Below are 20,755 nucleotides of genomic sequence, written 5' to 3'. Positions count from 1 at the left end.
TTTTCTTTTTACCTACATATCTATTTCTATTTCACAGCGCACCCTCAACCCCATGCTATTTACCTGTTAATTTCTTTGCGTCTATATTTCAAAGGTAAGACCTTTTCAGGACCTGTCTGTGAACTGACTATACAGTCCACAGAAATTCTGAATTTGAATGCACCCCATCCCTCCTAATCCATAGGTGTCTCGTCCAGTCCGTAAGATGTGCCCAGTCCAGGCAAGCACACGATGGGGGCACAGAAGGAGTCTCTGGCCCAGACTGGTATTGTACTTAGGGGGCTTCTCAAGTAGAGGCAATGACAGCCCAAGGTCGTGGCCACTGAAGCGCGTCCCTGGACGCACCCTCCCCACTGGGTCCAGGCAGGCGTACCTCTCCCCCGCCCGCCTGCGGCTTCCACGGAGAACTGGGTTCCGCGCCAGCCCCGGCTCAAGGTGCGCCCGGGCCACTGCCCCGCGGAGAGCGGCTGAAGTCAGGGTTACAACTCACCTTGGAACTGGGGCGCCAGACCTCCCGTAGGCAGGGCGTTCTCCCCTCCACCCGATGACATCATCTGTTTGGGGCTGAGTCGCTCCATAAAAGCAGCCCGCGGGAAGCCAGGAGCCCAAAGAACAGAGGTGCTGGCCGTGACGCCCGGCTGCGCGCACAAGGTCCGGGTGAGCGCCCCGCCAGCCCCAGCGCCGGAGCCAGAGGGCGAGAAGGAGCTCAGCCGCCCGCAGCCCGCGCTCTCCGCCCGCGCCGGGAGCCGCCCGAAGATGCCTCTCCGCAGCCTGCACGCGGCGGCCGTGCTCCTGCTCGTAGTCTTAAAGGAACAGCCTTCCAGCCCAGCCCCGCTCAACGGTAAAGTTTCTTCTGCCTCTTCTTTCCGAACAATCCCGAGCGCTCAGCCATACCTGGGCAGGAGTCCTCACTCGGCTCGTTGAAGTAAAATCATTTGCGGGGAGCGGGGAAGGACCTGCAGGGTCTCCAACAGTACGTTTTTACAAAGGATGCTTCATTTTCCTTTGGAATGGAGGATCCGTTCTGGTTTCGCTGGGTGGGCGGGGTAGTGGGGAAGCGGTGTGCCGCACATTGTCCTCGCATTAAAATCCGTTTGTGCCTTCTCGGAGTACACCCCCCAACACCCAACCGCAGCGTTGGAGAGGTGGCTTGGGAATCTGCTAACCCGGGGAGGAGAAACAGAACCAGGATGTAAAATATTTTGCCCCGATCCACGTGCAGGCGGCAGAGGGGTGTTCCTGAGCAGCCTCTCTACCAGGGAGGGTTCGCACAGTGGTGGGTGCTTTCCTTTGGAGGAGAGACTCTTTACCATTAAGTTTTACCTCCAAGTCAAAGAGATGATGCATCTCATCCTAATCATTGTTTTTCTCCAGAAGGGCTCTACTACTCTGAAGTCGTACGTGTGTGTGCGCGACGTGCCCTCAGACGAGCACGCATAACCTTATTTCTGAGTGTAGTTAGTTAGGGCTTTGGACCCTGAAGGGCTGAGGCTGGTGGTGCCCAGCCAGTAGCAGGAGATGGTAGAGGGGCTTGGGTCAGGGAGGCGAGTTGTAGCCAGCAACTATAGTGTTAGTTGCTCAGTTGTGTCCCACTTTTTGGGACCCCATGGACTGTAGCCCCCCAGGCTTCTCTGTCCATGGAATTCTCCAGGCAAGAATACTGAAGTGGGTTGCCATGCCCTCCTCCAGGGGATCTTCCCGATCCAGGGATCAAACCTGGCTCTCCTGTGTGTCGGGCATTGTAGGCAGACCCTTACCCTCTGAGGCATCAGGGAAGCCCGTAGACAGCCAGCAGCTAAGGTGAGGGCTTCTGCCTGGGTCTTCACAGCTGGGCGAGCCCTTTTCTGGAGGAGTAGATGGTGACTTACAGAAACTTCCTGAGTAACAGATGGTGGCTAGTGCCCTTGACAGAGTTTGCCCCAAGTGTTTTTATGGACATTTGTAGGTGCAACCATTCCTGCTGCTGCTGCTAACGTCCGACTCTGTGCAACCCCATAGACGGCAGCCTACCAGGCTCCTCTTTCCATGGGAGTTTCCAGGCAAGGGTACTGGAGTGGGTTGCTATTGCCTTCTCCGGCCACCCTTCCTTGACCCACGCTAGGCTGAAACATTCCTAGAAGAGCCCAGAGTGACTAAAATGGCTGCCAGTCTATATTCCCTGGCTGGGTGGTGGTGGTGAGAAGTTGGTTCTGCTCAGAGGCATGAAAGCTGGAGCCCCCCTCCCGTCAGAGGGCATGGTGCCCATGGGGCATGGTAGGAGAGGCAGAGGGAGCCTGGCTGTCAGCAGCTTTGTCACTCCTCTTAATTCAGTTCGAGTCCACTAGCTGGCTCGATATGCTTGGTAGTTATCTTCCTCATCTGGTGAGGGAGAAAGTGGTTGGGAGAAAGGAGTTATAAAAGTGGAAATTAGTTTCTAAAACAGCAGACTTTAATATATATTCCCCTCTGAAGAAAGCTGCACTGTAACCCAAAGTCTGACTTGAAATCTCCCTTTTAGCTCCAAAACGAGAGAGAAGCCCTTCACCGACCCTCTTCTGAAAGCCTGTTTCTCCCCTCACTCTGGGGGCAGCTCCTTTTCCCTGCTGTGCTTCTCTGAACTTCTGGACCCTCCTCTCCCCCTCCTACTTGCCCTTCTCTCTTTTCCATTCTCCCAGTTGGGCTGGGGAAAGTTTTCAGTAAAAAAAAAAAAAAAAACTACTTTCACTGTACCCTGAGCAGCCAGCCTGCTTACCCCTTGATTCTAAGAACACAGCTTTTATTCTGTTCTTCCTCAGGCAGGTTTCTTGGCTTTTTAGTCAGAGCAAAACTCACTGAGATGTAAAGTGTCAGTGTTAACCCAAGTGTGGAGGGGGGTTAAACTGGGCAGTGGGTGAGAAAATAGTCTGCCCTCTGCCTGCGTGCATGCTAAGTCACTCAGTCGTGTCCAGCTCTTTGCAACTCCATGGACTGTAGCCCGCCAGGCTCCTCTGTCCATAAAATTCTCCAGGCAAGAATACTGGAGTGGGTTGCTATGCCCTCCTCCAGGGGATCTTCCTGGAGCACCTAAATTCTCAGTGACTGGCACTGGCAAACCTCGGGGTCAGGGAGGGAGAGAGCATAATAAAAGTCAAGCACCTTCCAGAGATAACCTGGGAACTCTCAGTTGCTGGGGCAGGGGGTGGGGGTAACATTTCTATGAATTCTGCAGAACCTGCTCTGCCTGAGCCTGGTGTGGAGAGCTGGGCAGCTTTGGGCTCCCCAGACGTTGGTTACTCAGGGAAGGTTCTAGCATCCAGGACAGGAAGCAAGCAGGGCCCAGAACCCCTGACCTGAATCTTTGTAAACATCGTTTCCTCCGAAAGCAGCCAGGACATTCTCTCTGCCCAGGATAAGCTGGGGCTGCAGGTTCTAACAGGCATCCACCTGGACCTCCCAGTGCTCAGGACAGAAGTGATGACCTTCTCAGAACAAGACGCCCTCAGGAAGCTACTGAGGTGCAGCCACAGGGAGGGTCCTTTGCCTGGCCTGCCTGGGTGGGGGGCAATTTAATTCTGTGAAGATCTTTGCCCCTAAAGCGAGAGGTGGGAAACCAGGAGGGGCCATTTCCAAATAAACCAAAGGTGCACCCTTCCTTTTTTTTTTTTTTTGCACCCTTCCTTTATAAAGTTTTCTTGACCTCAGTTCTAGCAGACAATGAACCAAACTGGGCACTGACCTTCATCCAGTGAGACCCCCTGACCCAGATCACCCTCCCCTTCATTTTACGGTGCCTCTCCTCTCCAGACTCCAGCTTTCAAGCCCCTCCAAACATGGCCATTTATACCCAAAGCACGGAGTCTTGAGATCCAAGCAGGGTCACTCAGCAAAACGAGGGCAGGAAAGATTGCTCTGCTGCTTTTTAAGAACATGTCCCCAGGCCTGTGTCCTTGAGCCCTTACAGTCCCAGAGGCACGCGATCACACTGAGTTTACCAGAGCATTGTGCTGATGCCTCATCTGAGGATGAGCACTGCAACAATATGGAAACCTCAGCTTAGCAAGCTTCGGGGAAAGGAGCAGAAGATACAGGCTGTTAAGGCCATGGTTTGATTTTGGTGCAGGTGCAATTAAAATTTCTGGCCAATGCAGGACCGCTCAGTGGTTGCAGATGTTTTTTCCTGGTGGCCTCCAGGATCACTGAGTGGCCTGTGTCTCTCCAGGGAAACACTGAGATGAAATTCCCTGTTCCTTGTGAGATTTTACATCCTGGGCCTCCAAGTGCTCTGGCCAGCTAAGTGACAATCCTCTGGCTTCCTCTGCCTCTGAAATCCAAGGTTGTATTTTAATAAAACCCCTCAAACAGAACGCCAAAGGCAAATGTTCAGAAAGGTGGTTTGAAGTTTTCTGTAGCTTGGTTCCCAAGCCATGCTTCACCCCCCACACCTCTTCATTATTGTGTCAATGAGAGGCTAGCAGTAAACTTGAGGGTCACATAGAAGTTTGGGCTCGCCATGGTTCTGAATGTCTTCATCTAACTGCTGATTCAGAGGAGGTGAATTTAGGGACTGTTAAGCCCTGTCCAGTCCATAGTAGGTTTCAGGGGGTCTGTGGGGTCCTGGGTACTGTCATGGTACACATCTTTGCCACAAGCATTTTCAAGGTGTAGCTGGCCCATAAGGCAATTTTGCTGCAGAAAATAAAATAATAAAAAGTAAAAGCATGACATCAGAAAAGACATAATGAACAGAAATAGAGTCAAGTGTACAAAAACTTATGGTTACTGGGGGGGTGGGGAAGGCGAGGAGGGATAAATTGGGAGATTGGGATTGACATATACACACTACTATACATTAACAGATAATTAATAAGGCCTTTTGTAAAGCACAGGGAACTCTACTCAATACTCTGTAATGGACCTACATGGGAAAGGAATCTTAAAAACAGTGGAGATATATATATGTGTGTGTGTGTGTATGTATAACTGGCTCAGCTTGCATATACCTGAAACTAACACTGTAAATCTACTCCAATAAAAAGTTTAAAGGACACAATGAAACATAAGAAATAAATAAAAATTTAAAAGACTTTCTAACAAATATAAACTATTTGAATACATTTTAAAATGTATGTAGATTCATAGTAATACTGTGCAAATAACTGATTTTATCTTGTGGGCTGTACCTAAGCATTTGCCTTCCAAGTCTTTCGTTCATGGTATTTTATACTTTTTGTTTGTTTGTTTGTGGTTGATTCATCTTCTCAGTCAGCATCGCCCTTTTCCTTCCTTAAGAGAAGTACCAGCTTCCAAGTATGAGGGTGCATGTTTGTACCTGAGCTTTGTGTTGCAGTGTGAAAGCCTCTACCCTGTGCTGGATTCTTGGCATCTTGTCACCTATCTGTTGATAGATGTTTCAAAGTTGTGGGAAATGTTGGCTCAACCTTTGAGGCCCTCGGCCTCTTTTTCCTCCAGTGTAGTGTGTTTCAAAGTAAGAAACCAATTCTTGGCGCTAATGATCATCATTGGTCAGCTGGATAAAGCCATCAGTAACATCACTAACTGGAAGAAATGCTAATGCATTGGAATGCTAATGCAGTAGAAATCCAACTGCCAAACCAAAAATTGTCAGCCAGTTATTTGATCTTTCATGGCAGAAATGTCTTACTGCCAGTTAATTATGCAATAACAATTTGTGGCAAAAAAGCTTGTGGCAAAGAAGTTTACAGTAAAATAAAGAAAAAGGAAAAAACACACAGAACAAAAAACCAACACAGTTCTATGGACCTCCTATGAAATTAACTGTACGTGAAATTTCTTGTGTTCAAGCTTATGGGCATTTTTGATGAGGAAAGGCAGCAAATACTCTAAGGGGTCTGGACTACTGCCTCTAGCTCAAAGATTCTCTAAGTTCATGGGAAGTGATGGGAAATGTGGAGAAATGCTTCTTAACAGGAATTGATCCACTTTGCCTTATGGTCTTTCATTGCTTTATCTAGAAATCAAGGAGATGGGTGTGTGAAAGAGCCCTTAGTCCTTCTCTTCCAAAGGGCTGTCAACAAATAATGCCTAAACCTAAGCAAATCATGAAGGCTCAATATAGGTATATTTTTATAGAGTTGTGGAGATAATGCCAAAATAATTATGTTAAAAGAATTCAAAGTGGTTGCCATAGGGAACAGGAAAGTGACTCAGGAGTGTTAGGGGACCGATATTTCATTGAAAGCCTGATGTGGATAGAACCATCTGACTCTTTAAACCACATGCAAGTGTAATTTGAAAAAATTACCAAAAGAATTGAATTTGAAAATTAAAAACACTGAGACAAAGAAATGAAACAGAAAGCAATTTAAAAAAATAGGTGATTAACCAGCTTACAAAGAAAAACAAGCCAAATTCCCTCAAGTTTTTCAAAAGCACTAATGGCCTGAGTAGGAAATGCCCAGTTGTGAGAAGTGAGCACCAGGTGACTGGTCAGGTAAATTTTACTGCAAATCAATTCCCGAGAGAAAGGAGATATGAGTCTTCCTCCTGCAGATGGGCCCAGAATCCTGGAAGCACCTGGTGAAGTTGGGAGACAGGAACATAGGGGTTGAACAGTCCCCTCCCTATAATGTGTCCGAGACAGACACCCCGAGTCTCAATTCAGGGTCTCGGGCTCTTCCTGGAGATGAAGAGGGAAGTGTGTCAAGAGCATAGCTCCGCAACAACTTTTTTTAATTGAAGTGTAGTTAATTTCCAATGTTGTGTTAGTTTCAGGTGTACAACAAAGTAATTCAGATACACATATACATATATATTCTTTTTCAGATTCTTTATCCTTATATGTTATTACAAAATACTGACTATTGCTCCCTGTGCTATACCATTGGTCCCTGTTGGTTATCTGTGCAATGACTTTTTAAAACTATATTTAGTTGTTAGCATGAAGGACTTTTATGAGTGAAGGGTGTGAGTGGGAGGTGACAGGTGACTTTCATTACACTCCTGGCAGGACCTCTCCTCCACATTGCTGCCACCCGTGGAATTCTAACTCCGGTGATGATGGTGGCAGCTTCCTCAAATAAAAACCTTCCTTTTGGAATGAGCTTGAACTCTTCTCTAGGCTGCGTTGTTAAGTAGGGGAAAAGCAAGATGCAAAACAGCATTTCCCAGAGGCCAGCATTTGTGTGAAAAAAAGAAGGGAAGAGAATACAGATACGTGTATGTAGTCACACTGTGCAAGGGGTCCCATCAGCTGTGAAACTGGTTGAGTCTAATGAAGCAGGGAGGTTGGGTGGTAGGAAGTGCTCTGTGTTCCTCTTGGCGGCTCTTGAGTTTTGAGCCTTGTGAATTTATTAACTATCTGGATAGTGAAATGTGGCTTTTCTAAGATATATGGGAGACTTCTGATGAAGCCCCGTCCCTGACCCCTGGACCCCTGCAGAGAATCTTGCCTTGTGCCCCTTCTCTGGAAGCACAGGTGCTCTGAGAGGCAGTTGTTCTGACACAGACTCTGAGAAAGGTTGAGTGTGTTTTTTTTCCTTCCAGTTTTATTGAGATACACCCGACATAAAGCACTGTATACATTTAAAGGGTGTGGTAAAATGATGTGACATATATTTCATGAAGTGATTATCACAATAAGTTTAGCAAACATCTATTATCTCATACATGTACAAAATTATATAGATAGAATTTTTCCTTGTGATGAGAACTCTTTGGATTTATTCTCTTAACAATTTTCATATGTAACATACAGCAGTGTTGATTATATTTATCATGTTGTATTAAAACATCACATTCCTAGGACTTATTACTGGAAGTTAGAACCTTTTGGTCACCTTTATCCGGTTCCCCCTGCCCCAGCCCCTTCCCTCTGGGAACCACTAATCTGATCTCCTTTTTGATAAGTGAGTTTGTTTTTAAAGTATATTGACCTACAACAGTATGTTATTTCCTGAATATAGATTAGTGGTTTTTTCCTATACATTTAAAATATGTCACCATCCACAGATACTACAGTTGACTGTATTCCTCATAGTGTACATTTAATATTGGTGACTCATTTATTTTGTAACTGGAAGTTTATACCTCTTAATCTCTCTTACCTATTTATTTCCTCTCCTTTATGCACCTCTCCTGTGACAACCAACTGTTTGTTCTCTGTATCTATAACTGTTTGTCTTGTTTGTTCATTTATTTTTAGATTCTACATATAAGTGAAATCATACAGTATTTATCTTTCTCTTATTTCACTTAATATAATACCCTCTAGGTTCATCCATGTTGTCATAAATGGCAATATTTTATTCTTTTAATGGCTGAGTAATACTCCATGGTGTGTATGTGTGTGTGTATGTGTGTGTGTGTGTGTATGTGTGTATATATCCTACATCTTTTTCATCCATTCCTTTATTGATGGGCAGCACTTGGGTTCTTTCCATATCTTGGCTGTTGTAACTAATGCTGCAATGAACATGGGAGTGCATATATCTTTCCTAATTAGTTTTTGTTTTCTCTGGATAAATACCCAGGAGTGGAATTTCTGGATTGTATGATAGTTCTGTTTCTAATTTTTGTGAGGAACCTGAATACTCTTTTCCGTAGTGGCTGTACCAATTTACACACCCACCAACAGTGCAAAAGGTTTATTCCCTTTTCTCCACAATGAAAGTTTGAAGTTCTCAGCATCTACCTCCTTCTCAATCTTGCCCATTTAAAACTAAACTCTGGGGGATTCCCTGGTGGTCCAGTGGTTAGGATTCAGAGCTTTTACTGCTGAGAGCCTGGGTTCAATCCCTGGTTGGGGAACTAAAATCCCACAAGCTGTGTGGCGTGCCCCCATCCCCCAAATAATAATAGTAAAATCTGTCGTGTTTTCTCTAACTTGTTCAAGCTCAATTGTACTTACTTCCTTTGTTTTCTTCTTTGCAGGATCCAAGTGGACCTATATAGGTAAGTAGCGATCTTTATTTTTTTGAAGAGATGGCTATATTTAATGAGAAACTTCTTGTTGTGTGGAGATTATTTAGGGGGTTAGGGAGAGCAGTTCTGTTCTTGTTAAAGGAGGACACAAAGTCCTCCCCAAAGACTTGCTCCACATGGGCCACAGACAGTTCTCTCTCCCAGGAGCTGAGCCCACTTTGTGCATTCGAATCGCGAGTCACAGTGTTAAGGTTTTCAGATTCCTGCAAACCACCCAGGTGAGGATGCCCAGGTTCCCTTCAGACTGCAGGGGCCCTAAGCAGGAGAGTGCCCTTCTCCTCTGTAGGACATTCATCCTGCAATAAACAAAGAATAAAGGGCTCCTTTCTGAAAGTTAGGCCGAGGTCCCAGAACTTAAGCTGCCAGTGCGTTTAGCATTAACTTCTTGTTGTCATGCTTGTAAGCAAGCAAGGGACCAAGCAGTGATGGTCGATCCTCAGTAAAAGAGGAATGGTTGTCTTAAATGGAGAGACATGGATGTCAAGGGTGTGCAAAAGGGTTTTGAGATAAGCAGCTTCAAATAGGCTCAGCTCATGTGTGTGCAGTGAATGGGAACTGGTCATCAGCTGGAATGGGGGATGAGGGCCGAGCCCCAGGGTTCACTGGCAAGTGCAGGGATATTAATAATGTCTTGTTTGGGACTGGGTGACGAGGGATATGCAAGAGAGATTGCTGTGGGGAGCAGGGGGGTGGGACTGGCCACACTGGCACAGGAAGGGCGGTGACAGGCAGGGAAGTCCATTACAGCAGAGGAAGCAGAATCCAGAGAAAGATCTGACTTAGATTTTCTAGTTAGCCTTTAGATGTTTGTTAGCCCAAGAGGCTTAGAAAATTCCCTGAGCTAATCAGTTGCCTCCAGGCCAAGGTCTCCTGGCCTCTAGTATTGCAAGGCTCTGTCACTGCTAACATCCCTTACTTACTTATTATGTGCAAAGCACATTGCTAAGTGGGTGGATAATTAGAAGCGTAGGCTGGTAGGCTGTGGTCTGTAGCTGGGAATTACTTAAAGCTCACAATTCAAAGCAGAATATAATAGGTAATAAAAGCAGATAACAAGTAAACGGTTCAGTGCTCTGATGGTTCAGAGAAGAATGCTAGGACTGGATGGGTAAGAAAAGCTTCCTGGAGGAAGAGGGCTTTCACGTGGACTGTGGGGGATGGGGAGGATTCAGTACGGCCAGAAGGAAGTGCTACTGGCCAAGTTGATGATGGTGTCACAGGAGTGGAGGCAAGAAAGAGCAAGATGGCATTTGAGGGAAGACATACAGAGATGTTGTTACGGGGGGAGGGATAGACTCTAAAGCCAGAAAGACAAGGTGGGTCAAACAGGGGAGCATGGAGGAGGAGGCCAGGCTTTCCCCACTTTGTCTCATGGATGGAGGGGTGAGGTTGAGGGTAATCTGTGTTTTAAGGAGAGTAGGGGGTGATAGGGGGTGCAAGAGAAAAAATAGGAGAGAGGCAGGAAGACATTTGGCCCTTGAAGAAACACCATTCTGTGTCTTAATGTCCAGTTTAAAGGGATGGCAGTAAGAGGGTAAGGCAGGGCGGGGCAAGAGCCCTGTCGAAGGAGGAACCCAGAGTCTGGGTATAAGCCCGCCCCCCGCCCACCTCACCCCTCCACCCCGTGTGGGAGGAGACAGGAGCAGGGCAGGTGCAGAAAGAAGCAGGGACTTGAGGTCTGCACCTCATTCCATATGGTCTGGTGTGAACCCTCAGGGTCTCGCTTTCTTCCCACCTGTGACTTGGGAAAGGGGTTGTTTGATCGGTGTTTTCAAGCTATGGCTTGGGGTCTCCTGCATCAGGATCATCTGGACTGCCTTCCAGATATGCAGATTTCTGGGAGCGAGGGAACCTGAAAACCTGTCTATTTCAGATGATCCTTAGGCAATCTGTTAGAGAACCTCGACCAGGTGATTCCCAAGACCTCTCTAGCCTGAGTCAGAGGAAACCTGCCCCACCTCTTCTCCTGGCTTCCCGGTAGAGTGGAGACACCAGTCACGCCTCTCCAGGGCTCCCTGCCTCTGTAGGACAGCCTACAGAGTGGAGCGAGGAAGTCATGGAGAGCAGAGAGACACCATGTCAAGAGGTAGAGGAGGAAAATCTTACTGACACTTAGGCATGACATGGGGCTCCCTGGGGAGGGCCTCTGTACAGCCATATTGACTAATCCAGAAGCATTTCTTCCTGACCCTTTGTGCTGGCCAGCCCTCTGTCCCTCCTCCCCTAGACAGTTAGGGTGGCTCTTTGCTGAGGAAGCAGAGGGCAGAGTCTAAGGATGCAAGACATGCATGGGGGTGAGCACAGAGGCAAACCTGGCTTTTTATTAGTGAAGTGAGCACACACGTGATGTGGCATCAGGTCAGTGGGGGCCCATGAAAGAGGCCGGATGGAGGATAGCTAAGGAGGCAAACAGGTCCAGACTGGCAGCTGGCATCAATGTTCACAGTCACACAGGTAAACAGAGAGCTTGGCATAGATGCCAGGGGGAAATGGTTTCCAAACAACACGGGTTGCACCGAATGGGGCAAGTCCAACCCGAGGCCACGTGGTGATTTTCCCAGGGTGCAGACCTCAGCTACTTTGCACGTAGATGCCACTGAGTCATCCTGCTCTGCAGGCCTCCGGCTGCCAGGAACACATGGTAGGACTTCTAGAAGCACATGGAAAGGGAATTTGAGCCCCTTCCCCCTCCACACTGAGTCACTGGACTGACCTCCTCTATGGCCTCCTGGAGACAGGAGGACCATCTGACAGCCAGGATGGGGCCAACCCTGCCCCAGGTGTCCCTCCTGGGGGGATGGAGCGGCATCGGGTATGTGCTGGCATGTGCTGAATCAGTGCCCTGCCCCCTGCAATCAGTCCCAACTTGATCCTGCTGAGCCACCACCTCTGAAATGGAGGGCAACTGCAAGTCAGGCTGACTCACGAGGGGAGGCTGGACTCCAGCCTGTTCAAGGGCTGTTAGAAAGCGGAATAGGGGTGCCCTTGGGTGTGGAGGTGATTGGAAGAAGGGGATACTGGTCACCTTGAGTTCCTTGGTGTGGGTGCTATGTTCAGTGTGTGAAAAGCCATCAAGCTTATGATACATGCACTTTTCTGTATGTATATTATATTCAATAAAAGAGTTAAATTCCAGCTGGCTGGGAGAGTCATCCTTACCCGGATAGAGTTTTCAGCCCTCCCACAAGAAACAACCAAAAAACTCTCAGTGTGTTCAAAACAACAGAGCAACTGAAAGGAATGACTGTACAGAAATTAATGAGCCAAGAACACATCATGTGAACAGAGAACAGACCTGGGGCTCCATCCCTGAGGATGCCAGACACTGCTCTGATGGTCCTCCAATATGAGTAGTTCAGAAACAGACAAATGCCACTGTTCGCTATTTGGGAGAAATAAGACAAACCTTCACAGCTTCCCAGGTGGTGCTCATGGTAAAGAACCCACCTGCCAATGCAGGAGATGTAAGAGGCCTGGGTTCAGTCCCCGGGTCGGGAAGATCCCCTGGAGGAGGAAACGGCAACCCACTCCAGTATTCTTGCCTGGAGAATCCCACGGACAGAGGAGCCTGGCGGCCTACGGTCCATGGGGTTGCAAAGAGTCGGACACGACTGAGCGACTTAGCACGTATGCACACCATGGGAGATAGGATGTAAGGAGAAGAGGAAGTCAAGCCCCCATCCTGGCTGGTGAGCAAGCCCCATTTCACCCCAAGTTAGGGCCCTGAGGGGCGTTCACCAGGCCAGCCCCTCCATTCTGGAGTGGGGACTCTGGAAAGATGGCAGCTTAGCCTGGGGGTGCCAGGCACCGGCTCACAGGCCCTCCTGCCCAGCTTCTTGGCCCAAGGCGGGACTCCCATGACCAGGCACTGCCACCACATTCCTCAAGCTGCTCTCCTCTCTCGCAGACAATAGATGCTTTATCGTAAAGGATTTCCTTTGGGAATTTGGAAGGGCTCCTCCATCAGGGTGAACCTCACTGGTTCTTCAGGCTCCCACCTCCACCCCTCTTCTGTCCTAAATCTGCTGGAATATTAGGTTGCTACAATCAAACTATCCCTGGGATTTAGGACATTCTTCCTGAGCTAGAACTAGACAGGGGACACATGCAAGGAAGCTAGGAAGAACTCTTTCCTTTCTCTTCTTTAGTAGTGGTTAAAGATACCATGTGACTTCATGATCAAAGGCAATATAAAAAACAGACTAATAGCTAGCCAGCAGGAAGCTGCTGTGTAACACAGGGAGCTCAGCCCATGCTCTGTGATGACCTAGAGGGGCGGGGTTTGGGAGTCTCAAGAGGGAGGGGATATATGTATACATGAAGCTGATTCTTGTTGTTGTACAGCAGAAACCAACACAACATTGTAAAGCAATTGTAATCCAATTAAAAATAAATGAAAAAAAAAAAGACTATCACTTAGAGCTAAAGGGAGAACTTAAAACAGCAGTTATGGAACACATGCAATTAAAAGGCTGATTTCATTAAGGAGAATTCTTATCTATACCAAAGGTAGAGCCTGGCCAACTCACAGAATCCCAGTGCCTTCTCCCCCATTCCCACTGCCAACCTGAGGATGAATGACAAGAGGCACAAAGCACTCTTAGGGGAGAGAGAACCAGAAGGGCCAGAACATGTTTTTCATACCAGGGAACTGAATCGCTATGCCTGCTTCTTGGGGGTTTCCCTTGAGGCTTAGCAATCCAACCCGCTATGATTTATTCATTAAATCTGTGCTATAGTTCCAGTTACTTCTAGTAGAAGTTGTGACATCCAGGGTTTGCCTGGATGTGCTGTGGTCCACCCGTTCATCATCATTTCTCATCTTTCCTGAGTTGCAGAATTGAGGTCTGTGTGTTCTGGGTGCCTGCATTTTCATGTCCACAGCTGGCCTCACCAACTGGGTGAAAAGATAGGGAAGCTAGCATTTGTTCCTAGAGGTGGGGGTGGTGTCGTGAAGGGTAGGAGGGTGGTGGTGAGGGGGTGGTGAGGCAGAAAACCAGGAGGAAGAAGAGGAAAGTGTACAGTGCCCAGAACCAGGCAGACCTCCTGGAGATTGCAGCTCAGCCACTTTCTGGGTGAATGGCCTTAGGAAAGTACCGCCCTGGACCGTGGTTTTCTCAACTACAAGATGGGAGTCCTAACAGCATCTGCCTCAGTGGCACCGGGATGGGGCAGCATCAGCATCCCCTGGGGCTCCGGATGCTCTTCCCAGACACTCTGAACTGCAAGTGAAACTCACAGGAGGAGTCTGGGAGAAAAACCACAAACGCTTCACCTCTGGTCCTTTAGCAGCAAGGAAAGCACCATGTATGACTTTGTTAGAAACACAAGTTCTCCGGCCCCTACCAGATTTACATCCAAATCAGAAACTCTGGGGCTGGGCCCAGCCCTCTGCTTTAATAAGTCCACCAGGTGATGCTGATGCACCCTCGAGTTTGAGAATCTCTGTTCTCCCCAAGCTGTGGCGAGGATGCAGTAAGATAATGCACAGAAATGGGCTTGCAGTGCCTGCTGCTAGTGTGCATGCAGTGGGGCCAACTGCCTTCTTTCCCTTCGCGTCATGGGGTTATGGTGGAATTCTATTAGCTAATCGGTGGGTATCTGCCTTGTCAAGTCTACAAGACCAAACAAATGTGAGAGGTAGATCTTACAAAGGGTCTACCTCTTCATGCTTTTCTGAATTGCCTGAGTTTTTATGGGTGAGGAGGATCCCTTTTACATTTGTACTATTTTCTTAGATCATTCTTCAGCTTTATTGAGGTGTAATTGGCAAAAACTGTGTATATATTAAAGGTGTCCAATGTGATAGTTTCATATATGTTGTGAAATGGTCACCACAATCAACCTAATTAGCACTCATCAGCTTACATAAGCATAAGCATTGTTTCAGCTCAGTCGTGTCCAACTCTCTGCGACTCCAGACTGTAGCCTGCCAGGCTCCTCTGTTCATGGGATTTCTCAGGCAAGAATACTGGAGTGGGTTGCCATTTCTTCCTCCAGAGCATCTTCCCAACTTGGGGATCGAACCCGCGTCTCCATGATCATTGCATTGCAGGCAGATTCCTTACCACTGCACCACCTGGGGCCCCTACCTCACGTAATTACCTTTTTTTTTTTCATTCCCTACCTTCCTCCCCGCTGGCAACCACCTGTTTGTCCTCTGTATCTATGACTATTTATATGTTAGACTCCACATATGAGTAAAATCATACCACATTTGTCCTTCCCTGTCTGACTTGTTATCTGTCTCAGCATACTACCTTCTTAAAAAAAAAAGAAGTGTCAGTCACTCAGTCATGTCTGACTTTTTGTGACCCATGGACTGTAGCTCGCCAGGTTCCTGTGTCTATGGAATTCTCCAGGCAAGAATACTCTGCTCCTGCTTCTGCTGCTAAGTCGCTTCAGTCGTGTCCGACTCTGTGCGACCCCATAGACAGCAGCCCACCAGGCTTCCCCATTCCTGGGATTCTCCAGGCAAGAATACTGGAGTGGGTTGCCATTTCCTTCTCTAATGCATGAAAGTGAAAAGTGAAAGTGAAGTTGCTCAGTCGTGTCCGACTCTTAGCAACCCCATGAACTGCAGCCCACCAGGGTCCTCCGTCCATGGGGTTTTCCAGGCAAGAATACTGGAGTGGGTCGCCATTGCCTCCTCCAAAGAATACTCTAGGTTCATCCATATTCTGAAAAACAAAAGGAGTTTCCCTTGTGAGAAAAATAGGGATTGAACAAAAATACCTCAAGGGTTCCAAGCTCTTGTCCCATGGGCTTCACATGCCAGAAAGTTCTTCCCAAGCTTGTCCTTCAGACCAGTTACCCTGGCACTTTCCTCGAATCTGCGGGACAGATATCCAGTTCCATAGCCGTGGCCACTTCAGTCACGCAGCTTAAATCACTGGAGCATCCCTTCCTGCCCCGCCCAGAGAATGCACTCCTCCCCTCTGAGCCTCTGGGCTGAGCTCTGATTTTGGGTTTAGGAGTGGAGCTGGGAAGAAATCTGGTGCTGGGCTACAGGGAATTCTGAGCTCCATTAAGCCCAGCCCCATGCAGGTTCCCCCACACACCTGGGGCAGAGACAAGCCTTGGAACTGTGAGGTGAGAGCTGCCTGGGAGGGGGTCCTTCCAGGGGCTCTGTGGGGCCTCTTGCTGTGCTCAAACTTGCCCTTTCTACTGCATGCTGGTCTCAAGCCCCAGGCAGTCAGGTGAGGGCAGGGCACAGCCCTCCAGCAGCCAGTTAAAGCCCTTGGCAGTCCATCCCCAGCAGGAAGAGAGAGGGGAGCAAATGCCTGGGGTAAACCAGATCAGAAGATTGAAAGCAAAAGGGCTGAATTCAGAGCAGATGAGTGAAGGTGCCTTGGGCAGAGAAGGTCTGGTTTTTCATGGAGAAGGGATCTGAGATCGTCTCAGCAGACTCCCACAGTCTCCTCAGAGGGAGCAAGGGCCCTCTCTCCTGCTCGGCTGCAGGGGCAGAGGGGGTGAAGGGCACAGGCACTACTGAGGCGCCCAAGAGCACAGCCAGCCACGCCACATGGCCAGGAAAGAGAGCCCGCACCTTCTCTGGACAAAGACTGTACTGTAGTGATTCTCAGATGCAACTTTTTTTTTTTACATTATAGCATCTCTGTAAGTGGGATATATCTTATAATCCATGGCATCTAGAAGCGATGAAATATGGTAGCTGTTCCACAAATACTCACCAGAGAAATTCCCTGTTAGATGCTAAGAGCACAGAGAAAGGAAAAATGATTTAATTTCCACAATTAAACAGTGAAACAGTGGGGGCAAGAAAATGTAAAGCTAATGGCTAGTATGCACAGCACAGAGGAAGGATGCGAAATAATATTAGATTTTGAACTCTTAACTTCTTCCAATTTTCAGTCTAGCCACAGTTTACTTATATACCTAAGAGGTATTAGATCAGTTTGACAAATATTTTTAAGGAAAATAAGTTAGGTGCTTATCTTTTTTTTTTTTTGTCATACCACATGGCTTGTGGGATCTTAGTTCCTTGATCAGGGATTGAACCGGGCTAAGGTGGTGAGTGCACAGAGTCCAGGGAATTCCTATACCTATGTGGGCTTTTCTTTTAGTTAACAAAAGTATTGCTTTAAGGTACAAGCTTTCCAATGACCTGGCAAGTATTTGATTTTTGCCAACCAGGAAGGAACAAGTACGGGCTGCCACCTCCTTGTATCCATAAAGGTTGCCTCACCACTGGTATAACTCTAAATAAAATAGTTCATTTAGCTCATTTTAGCTTTTTAAATGATTTTGCAATCATTAACTTGAGACATACATCAGCTGTGTGACTTCTGAGTGAATGGGAGGAGACCCATTCAGACCTCATAAGGATGCCTGTGGTTAGTTTCAGGGCAAACAGTCATGATGCCGCCATCTCTGGGACAGTTGGCTCAGAAAGGGCTCCCTGGTTATGACCAGAGTGAGACTTGCTTACAGCAGGCAGTGGTGCCACTGGTGAATGGGGCCTGGGCTTTTGTAGTGAGGCCCCTGCTTGGCACCCCATCTTCTGGAAACTGCATGAGAAGTTGAAAAAGGAGGAAAGGTGACTCTGAAGGTTGTGGAACAAAGAAGTTTTGTAGCAAGTCTGAGGCACTCACGCAAATGGCTGTTTCCTCTTTTGGCTTTTGCCACCAGGAAGCCCAGAGGCAAATTGGTGATTCCAACTTGAGTAACTGCCCATTCTCCTATGATCTGCAAATCTAAAGACTCTTCATTGATGATGCCCTTCTAGTTCACAGGTATTTTTTCTGATCCTGAACCAAAGTGTTATACAAATAAATTTCTGGAATCATTATCTAGAAAGGACCAGAGAGTAATGGTACCCCACACATTCATCACTCTTTTATTCTGCCCTCCTCCATGGACACCATCATTTAAAAGGTTTAACAAATGAAATAATTAATTTTCCCCAATTGTTTTCTAAAATTTTTGTTCATATATTTGTCTGCAACAGGTCTTTAGCTATGGCATGTGACCTCTTAATTAGGTAAAGCATGTGGGATATATTAATAGTTCCTTGACCAGGGATTGAACCTACACCCCCTACAATGAGAGGGTGGAGTCATAGCCACTGGACCACCAGGGAAGTCCCTCCCATTTTTTTTATTAATCAAAGACAGATCTGAAAACAGTCAAAGTTTTAAGTTAGCCCAAGATAACTGATTCATATTTTTTCCACAAACATTTATAAATATTAAATGCCAAGTATTAGACTAGATGCTGAGGAAATGATGAATAAGGCGTGAATAAGACTGAGAGTCTGGGAGGAGACAGTGAATTAGATAGAGCCTTACAATGCAGAGCGGAGAAGGCAATGGCACCCCACTCCAGTACTCTTGCCTGGAAAATCCTATGGACAGAGGAGCCTGGAGGGCTGTAGTCCATGGGGTCGCTGAGGGTCAGACACAACTGAGCGACTTCACTTTCACTTTTCACTTTCATGCATTGGAGAAGGAAATGGCAACCCACTCCAGTGTTCTTGCCTGGAGAATCCCAGGGACAGGGGAGCCTTTTGGGCTGCCGTCTATGGGGTCGCACAGAGTCGGATACGACTGAAGTGACTTAGCAGTACAATGCAGAGAGATGAAGCACAGAAGAGAGTGACTTTGCCTAGTGTCTTGGGAAAGAATCAGAGAAGGCTTCCTGGAGGAGGTGATGTCCAAGCTGAGGCCTGGAAGACATGTAAGAGTTAGCCAGGCAAAGGGAAGAGGTTAAAAAAGCTTTGGGGTGTAAGGGATCAACTAGGCTGGTAGGTCCAGGGGACCAACAAGGGTCTCAGAGAGGAGGAAAGGGGCTGGGGAGATGGACTAGAGAGTGAGGGGCTCATGAGCTGGCCGGAGTTGGGACCTCACTCTGGAGATAGCAGGAGACAGATGGAGTATTTTAAGTAGAAAACTGAGAAAAGCATTTTAGAAGGATCATCCTGGCTATAGCATGGAGAGTAAATTGAGGGTGAAACGCTGGAGGAAGTGGGGCCAGAGAGACACAGGAGTCTGAACCAAGGGAGGGGCAATGGGGGTCCTGACCTATTGATATAATTCAGCCCGAAATGTAGACACCTAAAGACGCTTACTCCTTGGAAGGAAAGTTATGACCAACCTAGAAAGCATATTGAAAAGCAGAGACATGACTTTGTCAACAAAGGTCCATCTAGTCAAGGCTATGGTTTTTCCTGTGGTCATGTATGGATGTGAGAGTTGGCCTGTGAAGAAAGCTGAGCGCCGAAGTATTGATACTTTTGAACTGTGGTGTTGGAGAATACTCTTGAGAGTCCCTTGGACTGCAAGGAGATCCAACCAGTCCATTCTGAAGGAGATCAGCCCTGGGATTTCTTTGGAGGGAATGATGCTAAAGCTGAAACTCCAGTACTTTGGCCACCTCATGAGAAGAGTTGACTCATTGGAAAAGACTCTGATGCTGGGAGAGATTGGGGGCAGGAGGAGAAGGGGATGACAGAGGATGAGATGGCTGGATGGCATCACTGACTCGATGGATGTGAGTCTGAGTGAATTCCGGGAGATCGTGATGGACAGGGAGGCCTGGCGTGCTGCGATTCATGGGGTCGCAAAGAGTCGGACACGACTGAGCGACTGAACTGAACTGAACTGAATGTTGTCATTGGCTGGAGCAGCCTGATTGTGGATGAGGGCTCATCTCTGTTGGGCTGCATGAAGTATTCAAATCATCATCCACTGCCACTGCTGCCCAGGTGGGACCCCAGTGGGGACCGCTGATGCAGCCAAGCCCCACAATCATTTACAGATGAGGCGACAAAACCTGAGCGTTGTCAAGTGGCCCAAGCATGAGAAAGTGAGCAGCCTGGAATCTGCGTCTCCTGATTTCAGTCTCGTGTATCTCCCCAGACATTTAGTAGATGCTCATTTTATGTCAGGCATTGTGTACTCTACACGGCACATCACAACACTGAGCAAAAGTCACTGAGGAAATGCGGTGATTTTTAAACCAAGTAAATAATACAGACTTGCCAGAAACAAATGGTGCCAAAATAACTTGCTTTTCTTCTCTGTATCAGTAAAAGGCTTAGCGGTTAAAGAAAACACAATAGACTTAAGACCCGTTGACATAAATAAACATTTGATACAGTTCCTTGTAACACACTCATGGGAAATGTAGATCAAAGACCAACGTGGTTGCTAGGAAAAAAAAAAAATCAATATCCTCAAGTCATTGTTACTGTTGGCAGCACACAACTGGGAGAAATGTCAGGGGTCTTCCAGGGGCCATAATGACCGTTTTCAGATTCTTCAGAGTAGGATGGACAGCTGAAGGAGTTAGAAAGATGAGTGTTGGAAAGAACAGGGAATAGACGCCAGAAGAAGAAAAGCAGGTCAAAGAGGGCAGGTGGAGTGGGGCAGAAAGCGCACCCAGTGAGGAACATCGAGTGAGCGCAGCCGCGCTGCAAGGTGGCAGGTACCAAATTAGGAGAGCTGCTCGCTCCCCCGCCCCGCCAGGCGCTTAGTCCTGGTGACTCAGGAAAGAGGCGTAAGCATGCATTTACACATGCGCACGCACGCACACATCCACATTCATGTGCATCTATCATACATTCTCAGATGTGTCCTTAGCCCACACTCAACCTCCATCTCCTGCACCCGAACCTGGAGTGAGGCTCTCCGCTGGTTTCTGAGCTACCGGAACGTGCGTTGACATCTCATTGCTCACAGCGGTGCTGGGGTGAGATCTTACAGCCTGCCCCTCGCTCCTGGGTGCTTCTTTCTGGCAATTTCCCAAGAGCCTCCAGCTCTCTCGCTCTCTCTCTTTTTTAATTGGAGTATAGCTGCTTTACAATGTTGTGTTA

At 47.6% G+C, this 20,755-nt stretch overlaps 1 protein-coding gene across 2 annotated transcripts in view; it reads left to right on the top strand.

Annotated features, from left to right (window-relative positions):
• Nucleotides 1–574: 574 nt before the first annotated feature.
• The window catches only part of CA12 (carbonic anhydrase 12), a 62,439-nt gene continuing 42,258 nt past the window's right edge, over nucleotides 575–20,755 (top strand). Inside the window, exons 1-2 of one of the 2 annotated variants that reach the window (XM_040226701.1) lie at nucleotides 575–841; nucleotides 8,869–8,889. In XM_040226701.1, coding sequence (XP_040082635.1) covers nucleotides 757–841; nucleotides 8,869–8,889 — 106 coding nt within the window. In that variant the 5' untranslated portion in view covers nucleotides 575–756. The remainder of the gene's footprint in view (nucleotides 842–8,868; nucleotides 8,890–20,755) is intronic. The other variant, XM_040226702.1, reaches the window with a different exon arrangement.

The sequence above is a fragment of the Oryx dammah genome, unplaced genomic scaffold (assembly GCF_014754425.2).
Source record: "Oryx dammah isolate SB20612 unplaced genomic scaffold, SCBI_Odam_1.1 HiC_scaffold_26, whole genome shotgun sequence".
NCBI lineage: Eukaryota > Metazoa > Chordata > Mammalia > Artiodactyla > Bovidae > Oryx > Oryx dammah.
The sequence above is the reverse complement of the archived record's forward strand: the minus strand, read 5'-3'. Positions and strand labels throughout refer to the sequence as shown.